The 7,540-nt window shown below is 52.0% G+C and overlaps 1 protein-coding gene across 2 annotated transcripts in view; it reads right to left on the reverse strand.

The window, feature by feature from the left end:
- Window positions 1-6: 6 nt before the first annotated feature.
- LOC104989472 (intercellular adhesion molecule 2-like) overlaps window positions 7-7,540 on the reverse strand; it is a 12,196-nt gene continuing 4,662 nt past the window's right edge. The window contains exons 2-5 of one of the 2 annotated variants that reach the window (XM_010841152.1): window positions 4,714-4,818; window positions 2,973-3,227; window positions 1,396-1,716; window positions 7-735 (exon numbers count right to left, since the gene is read on the reverse strand). In XM_010841152.1, coding sequence (XP_010839454.1) covers window positions 662-735; window positions 1,396-1,716; window positions 2,973-3,189 — 612 coding nt within the window. In that variant the 5' untranslated portion in view covers window positions 3,190-3,227; window positions 4,714-4,818 and the 3' untranslated portion in view covers window positions 7-661. The remainder of the gene's footprint in view (window positions 736-1,395; window positions 1,717-2,972; window positions 3,228-4,713; window positions 4,819-7,540) is intronic. The other variant, XM_010841146.1, reaches the window with a different exon arrangement.

The raw sequence follows: 7,540 nt of genomic DNA on the forward strand, positions 1-7,540 counted from the left end.
GGTCTCCATTTGGCCCAATAACAGAACTGGAGGTAAGAGGCGAGGACAGCTTTCGTTTCCATGGCTCTCAGAAGGCCCAGAGTGGCGGGGGAGGCCTGGCGGGAGGATCCCGGAGCCAAGCCACTGGGGCCCCCACACTCACCCCTGGATGCTGGCTCTGTTGGCAGAAGAGAGAAGTCAGAGCCATGTCCTGGAGGGCCACGTGGGAACAGAGTGTCTCTCTGCCCCCCTGTGCCAGGGTGGGTCTCCCACCCTCCCTCAGGAGGGAGTCACTCAGGGTCCCATGAGGCTGGGTGCCTGGTGCCCGGGCGGGTCGTCCTGGGGGCACACCAGGGCCTGGGTTTGCTGGGGCTCAGGAAGGCCTCTGAAAGAGAGGGTGGAGGGAGGCTGAGGAGACTTTGAGAGACAGTTCAGCCAGGCCTGGTGGCTCCCCCTCCTGGCCATTCCCAGGAGGCGACACGAAGGCATGGGGTTAAGTCCAGGTGTTTGTATTCAGGCTGCTTCACATGGTCCCTCAGCCAGGCCTGGACTGCATCCTAAGGAGCCACAGTGAGTTCCAGTGGCCGCATGACAGTGGCCAAGCTGCTCACATAGGCTGTGCCCGTTGGCTCCGTCTCAGCCTCGTCTAAGCGGCTTGCACTCAGGAGTTACTTCTCCGCCGTTATTTGAACCAGAACAAGAGCAGCAGCACTATCACGATCGCCATGATCACCATCTGGTTGCTGGGCACGGGCTCTGGGGACAGAAGGGGAAGAGGTCACAGAAGTCCTCCGGTCCCAGGTGCCAGGCTCCAGAGGGGCAGCTGTCTACCCGTCACGAGCCCACCCAGCCCTGGGCAGCCTGCTGTCACTCTGCATTGCAGGGATGAGTGGCAAATGGTGTTATCACTGGAGGGAAGGAGGACAGGGTCCGGGACACCAGCCGGCCTCTGTGAGACCGTGAGGGCAGATGGACTCAGATGGTCCCCTTGCCATGTGCTGCCAGACCTCACGGTCTGCGCTGTGGTGTGGTCCAGGCCAAGCCCCTCCCTGGGCAGAGATGAGGGAGCTTCGGCCAAACTCTCTGAAGACAAAGAGGATCTTGACATCTAGGGTCATAGAAGCAGAACTCCTGCGGACCTTAGGGATCAGTCAGGTCAAATTAATCATTGCAGGGAGGGGTCAAGGCCAGAGAGACGAGCTTGACTTGGTTAAGGTCACCCAGCTCACTCATGACCAAGCAACTAGTCAGGGTCCAAGCTAGGAACTCGCCAGGAGCTCCGGGTAACCCCAGGGATCAAGTGCCGTTTCCCCGAGTGCCTCCCCTGAGCTGGCAGAGAGTAGGGGTAGGGTGTTTTCTTCCCCTGAAGGTCTGAAAGCGAATGTCCCCCCTCCTGATCTGTGGGCTCCCCCTCACCTTTGACTTCAAGCCTCTGGGGATCTGAGACTCTGTGGACAAGGCCACCGCCATGAGAGCGCAGGTCCATCCGGGCCTCGCACGAGAAGTTATGGTGGCCGTCTTCCCTGTGAGCTGTGGTGTTGTGGGTGACCACGGCATCTTGGGGGAAACGTGCTGTCCCCACAAAGGTCTGATTGTACAAGATCTCAGTACCACGGAGCAGGGTGACAGTGAGGCCTTCGAGGGGTGCCACGGTGGGGACCCTGCACTCGATGGTGAACAGTGTCCCTATGGCCACTGAGGTGTGCGACAGCGTCAGCAGCACTTGCTTTGGAGGGTCTGCAGGAAAGCAGAAGGGAGGTCTGCTCAGGATGGGGGTGCAGCTCGGGCAGGCCCCACCCAGCCCAGACCATCCCCTGACCACGGTGTTCTCAGGAAGTGGGCTGGGGCTGGACGGAGGAAGCAGTTCAGGGTGAACGATGTCCTGGGTGGTAGTTTCAGGGACCTGATGACTTCTGCAATGGACAAGAATGGAGGTGCCCTGGTGTCTCCAAAGAAAAGGTTCAGAATCAGTTCAGTCAACTAGAAAGATAAAAGTTTTGGCTGTGTCTCTTTCCTCTCCATAAGTTCAATAGAGATTTCAAAAATGAAACAGTTGGATAGTTTTGTTGAGAGAGACATAGAAGGGAGTACTCACTGGAATGGGGCCACGAATTGTGAGGGTCTTCGGGGTGGGGACAAGAGTCAGAGCTGCCTTGGTTTTCAGGATCAGGTTTAAAACTATTGCTATCCCTTAGCTATTAAACTCCATGGTTCCCTGAGTTTCTTTTTATTCTTTAAAAAAAAAAAGATTTAATTCTTTGGTTGTGCCAGGTCTTAGTTGTGGTATGTGGGATCTAGTTCCCTGACCAGGGACCGAACCTGGGTCCCCTCCATTGGGAGTGCATAGTCTTCGCCACTGGACCACCAGGACAACTCCCTGGGTTCATTTTTGAACTAGAATACCTAGCCCCCATTACCCTAGGATAATGTGGTAGATTTAGGACATCTTTCTCCTCATTTGATCCACTGATGACAGTTCTGAGCGATACCCTGCGTTCCAAGCTTCCGGGAGAACCTTGGTCTCTCCATGGAATCTGTGACCGGTGGGCAGGTGTGTGTGTGTGATGATCACACATTTGGAAAAGGCCCTAGGGGAAGATAAGACCATGACCTTCTCTCCAGGAGGTGATGGGTTACTGGAGAGTATGTCAGCCCTCCTGATGCGGTCCCTGTTGCTTGTCATGGGATGTGGGGTGTTCTGGTGATGGGGGTGCTCCCCAGCTGGGAGGAGACAGAGGGAAACGACTTTTAGATTTGTCTAAACCTGCTTGGATTGTTTGCTTCTGAGCAAATCTCAAAGTCCCAGTTGCTGGCAGGGTTCAAGGAAGCCAGGGGAGGGTGTGAGCAGCTTCTGAGCCTGGGGCCTGGATCCAGGAGCCCAGGGATGTGCAGGCCATAGGAGAGTACCCAGGAGCAGTGACAGAGCAGCTCATTGTGGGTTTGCAGACACAGGCTCCGGCCTCGGGGAGCAGGGCCCCGTGGGTGACACTCACAAAACACGGTGATGATGCAAACTTTCGTCTCCTGCTTGCCGGCACAGAAGAAACTGCACAGGAGCTTCTCCTTGGAGATGTTGTAGACCTTGAACAGCTTCCACTGAGCCTGGTTCTCCAGGAGAGTCTTGTTTAGATCTGTCTCCAGTACAATTTTCTCGGGGTCTGTACAACTGGCAGTGCAATTAATCACCTGAAACTCTCCAGACCCCACCATCAGGTGCTCTGGGCCCTCGAACGCCTTCTCACCAGACCCTGGAAGGACAGAAAACACTGCTCAGCAAGCAGCCCCGCTGCCATGCCCGACGGGGCTGCCCACGATGCGCAGTCTCATCATCGGGTCCCTTCTGCTCTTCTCACCTTATTCAAACATTACTGCCTCTGGTCTAGGCCAAGGGGGATGCTCCCTAGCTGTCTCCCTGCCCTTGACTGCTGTTCCAGGTTGTCCCCTCCAGGTGAGTCTTCCTCATGCACATCTTCTATCCCCATGGAGAGTATATTCCAACTCGCCCCCCAGCCCAATTGACCCCTGCTCTGCTAAAGCCTTCCTGACTGAACTGGAGGTGGATCATGTCCTCTCAGGCCCCATGTCCATGAGTTCAGCTCCTCCCTCACTCCTTCCCTCTCTTCTGCAAATCCTTGTAGAACACCGGCTGTGTGGCAGGCACCGTTCTAGGCTCTGGGGAGCCATCAGAGATGAAGAAATTCAAAGGTTGCCCTTGTGGAGCTCGCGTTGTCACGAAGGACACAGAGTAACCAACAAGCGAACTAGCCAGCCTGTCAATTGGTGGGTAGCACCCAAGAGGGGAAATAGGGAGTGGGGTGGGGCTGCCGCGTTAAATACTGTGCTCATGACAGTTTTCATGGAAACAGTGACATTTGAGGAAAGGAGGAAGGAAATGGGGGGAGCTTGGCTGTCAGGTGTCTGCAGAGGGCAGAAAACCAGCAGCACCAAGACCCTGGTGGAGAAGACACCAGGATGGCTGGAGCCCAGCGAGGAAGAAGGCCAAGAATCATAACTGATCTCGGCCAGCTGGGCCTGTGCTCTGTCCTGTGTTCCCACCACACCCGCACGCCCACACCTAGCCCTCAGCTGGGGAAAGAGAAAGGTTGTCTAGGGAGAGAGAGAGAGCTGCCTTTGAATCCCGAGTTTGCCAGCTCTGTGGCCTTGGGCAAAGTGCTTTCCTTTTCTGAGCCTCAGTTTCTCCATCTGTCAAATGGGCTAGTAATCCCTTTCCTGCATGGTCGTCATGAAGGCACCTGACAGGTTTTCCAAAACAGAGTGCTCACACCTGGAGGCATTCTCCTTCCCTGTCCCCTGGACCACCCAGAAGGGGCTTCGTTTGCACGTTGATGGTCAGCAGAAGACGATGCCCTCCACTGACCTCTGCTGTCCACTGGGCCACCTCTGAAGACCCGCTGGGACGTGCCCTCACTTTCCCTTGAGCCCCAGCCTCCTTGGTCTCCCATCAGTCTCCACGACCTGCCACATCCACACACCCTGAAGTTATGAGGCCTCTTCAACCCAAAGTGTGAAGGCCAGGTCCCCCATCTGCCGCCCCGGGGTCATGGAGTCATGGGGAAACCAGGCTTGCATAGCATCCCGCACCCGTGGTGGGCAGCCGTTGTGCTCAAAGCCTCAGAGACTTCGGGACCAGGACCCCCTTCTCCACACGACAGCAGGGGAACAGGCGCCCTAACCTCTGGCGGGAACACACCCAGTCTGGACCCCCAGGCTCACCTCGGCTTCAGAATAGGGTGAGAAAGGCTGTGAGCGCTCCCCAGCCACCAAAAGGGGACATCTCGGGTGGCGTCTGCAGGCTCACAGGGAACAGCTGAGGACTGCCTGCAGAGAGGTGAAGGGCTCCAGTCAGTTAGGCGGTGGGGGAGGACTTGCAGATGTATTCTGAAACCCCCAGCCTTCTGTAAGCTGATGACCATATTTCCTCTCATTATCTGAGTGGTCTTGGGGAGGCCATATGGAAGGCCAGCTCCCAGGGCCACAGGTCTGCAAGAAGCTGGGCAGAGGAAGCCAGGAGTCAGCTGATAAGCGGGACATACTTAGTCCTCCTGGCACACTTCCATCATGGGTGGGGCGGGCACCGGGGTTCATGTGTGTGTGATGTGTGTGCACACAGGGCAGTGACTTTACAAGCCCCAAATCTGGGGAGCACCAAATCCCACAGGACACTTTATTGGTGTCAACAAGGGAGGGATTTTCCAAGCTGGAAAGAGGGTTTGGGAGGCGATAGCTGGACATTCTCCCCTGTCCTCTGCCCCTCCCCTTTTACATTTCTGGTGATGCACACAGTCCCCAGGCACTTTCTTGTCTCTTTTCTTAGCTAAATGTGATTTCATGTTACTAATTCAAGAAGGAAGGAAAAGGAACCTAGCATTTCACTGATGCCAATTCTCTGTTAGGGACTAAATCAAGGTTTTAATATATTGTCTCATTATCACACCAAATCTACCAATGTTGATTGTGCATCTGAGGAAGTTCAGGGCTCAGGTGAATTAATAACTTGCCTAAATCACAACGATATTAGGTGATAGAACTGCGGTGAGAATTTAGGAATGAGGAGTGGTTGGTTGGAGAATTGGTGGTTGCCAGGAATTAAAGGGAGGGAGACATGGACTGAAAGAGCAGAGAGGACTTTAGGACGGAGAAGCTGCTCTGTTTGCTACTACAATGGTGCATATGTGTCAGAACACACTTGCCCAAACCCACAGAATGTACACACCAAGACTGAACGGTAATGTCAACTATGATCTTTGCGTGATAATGATGTGTCAATGCAGGCTCATCAGTCATGAGAAATGGACCACTCTGCTGGGGGATGTTGGTAACAGAAGAGGCTGTGCATGTGTGGGGACAGGAGGTATGTGGCAAGTCTCTACTTCCCCTAAGTTTTGCTCTAAGCCTAAAACTGCTCTTCTAAAAAGAAGTCTACTAAAAAAAATGGAGGTAGTGGAGGACAGAGGACCTGGTGTGTTACAGTCTATGGGGTTGAAAGAGTCGACACGACTTAGAGACTGAACAAGGACAGAAAAATAGCTCAAACACAACACCCTGGAGGGCAGCCTTCTGGGTCAGGATGCTTGTCAGCCATGGATGGCTGTTGCAAATGTAGGCTTTTCTGATTTCCCTGGTGGTCCAGTTGTTAAGACTCTGCTTCCAAGTGTTTGATCCCTGGTCTGGGGAACTAATATTCCGTATGGGCGTTCCATATGTGCGTGGCATAGCCAAAAATAAAGAAACTGCAGGTTTTTAAACTCAATTTTTAGCAGGTTTAGAGGAAGTCATTTACTCGGTCATTTCTAAATCTTTATCTCGAATTACATTTGTAAAATATGTATTTACTTGGCTGCACCAAGTCTTAGTTCTGGCATGCGGGATCTAGTTCCCTGACCAGGGATGGAACCCAGGCCCCATGCATTGGAAGCTCGAACTCTTAGCCACTGGACCACCAGGGACGTTCCTCAGATTACACTTTAAAAGATATTTAAACACAAAACCCAGTTCTACATTGTTTATGAGACACATCTAATGAGTAAGAGTGTGGAATGGTTGACAGTCGAAGAATGAAAAAAGATATACCAGGCAAAAGCTAACCAAAAGAAAAGCCGGGAAAGGTCTATTCATATCAAAGAAGAAGGAATTTTAAGACAAAAAATATTTGTCAGGGATACAATCAGTACCTAGATTAAAAGGTCAATTCATACAGAAATTATAATTGTTGTAAACTTGTAAGCACTTAGCTTGAAGGAACAACAAAGAGATAAAACCATCATCATAGCAAGAAATTTTAATACAACATCTCTCTATTATGAATAATGAAGCAAACATGAAAAGATGCTCAGCATCATTCATCATGAGGGAAAGGCACATCAAAGCCACAATGAGACATCACCCAACCACTGTCAGAACGGTTATCATCAAAGACAACAAATAAAAACATTGGCAAGGGTGTGGAGAAAAGGGAGCCCTCGTGTCCTCCTGGTGGGATTGTAAATTGGTGCGAATGCTGTGGAGAAACGTGTAGGGGTGCCTCAAAAATTAGAAATAGAACTGCCGTATGATCCAGCAATTTCACTTCTGGCTATCCTCCTGAAGAAAACAAAAGCACTAATTCGAGGACATGCATGTGCACCACTGTCCACTGTGGCATCATTTCCAGTAGCAACATGTGAAAACCTCCTGAATGTTCATCCATAGATGCATGAGTAAAGATGGGTTTGGTATAATACACAACGGAATATTATTCAGCCATAAAGAATGAAATCTTGCCATTTTCGACAACACGGACAGACCTAGAGGGTATTATGCCAAGTGCACTGACTCAGACAGAGAAAGACAAATACCATGTGATCTCACACATATGCAGAATCTGAAAAACAAAACAGACAAAACCAAAGCCAGGCTCCTACATATAGAGAATAAAGGGGTGGTTGCTGGAGGGGAAGGGGCCGAGCAGGGTCCAAAATAGATGAATGGGATTAAGAGGGGCAAAGCACCAATTACAGAGTAAGCCACAGGGATGTAACACAGCATGAGGAATATGGTCAGT

This window comes from Bison bison, unplaced genomic scaffold (assembly GCF_000754665.1).
Source record: "Bison bison bison isolate TAMUID 2011002044 unplaced genomic scaffold, Bison_UMD1.0 scf7180017846945, whole genome shotgun sequence".
In the NCBI taxonomy this organism is placed as follows: Eukaryota; Metazoa; Chordata; class Mammalia; order Artiodactyla; family Bovidae; genus Bison; species Bison bison.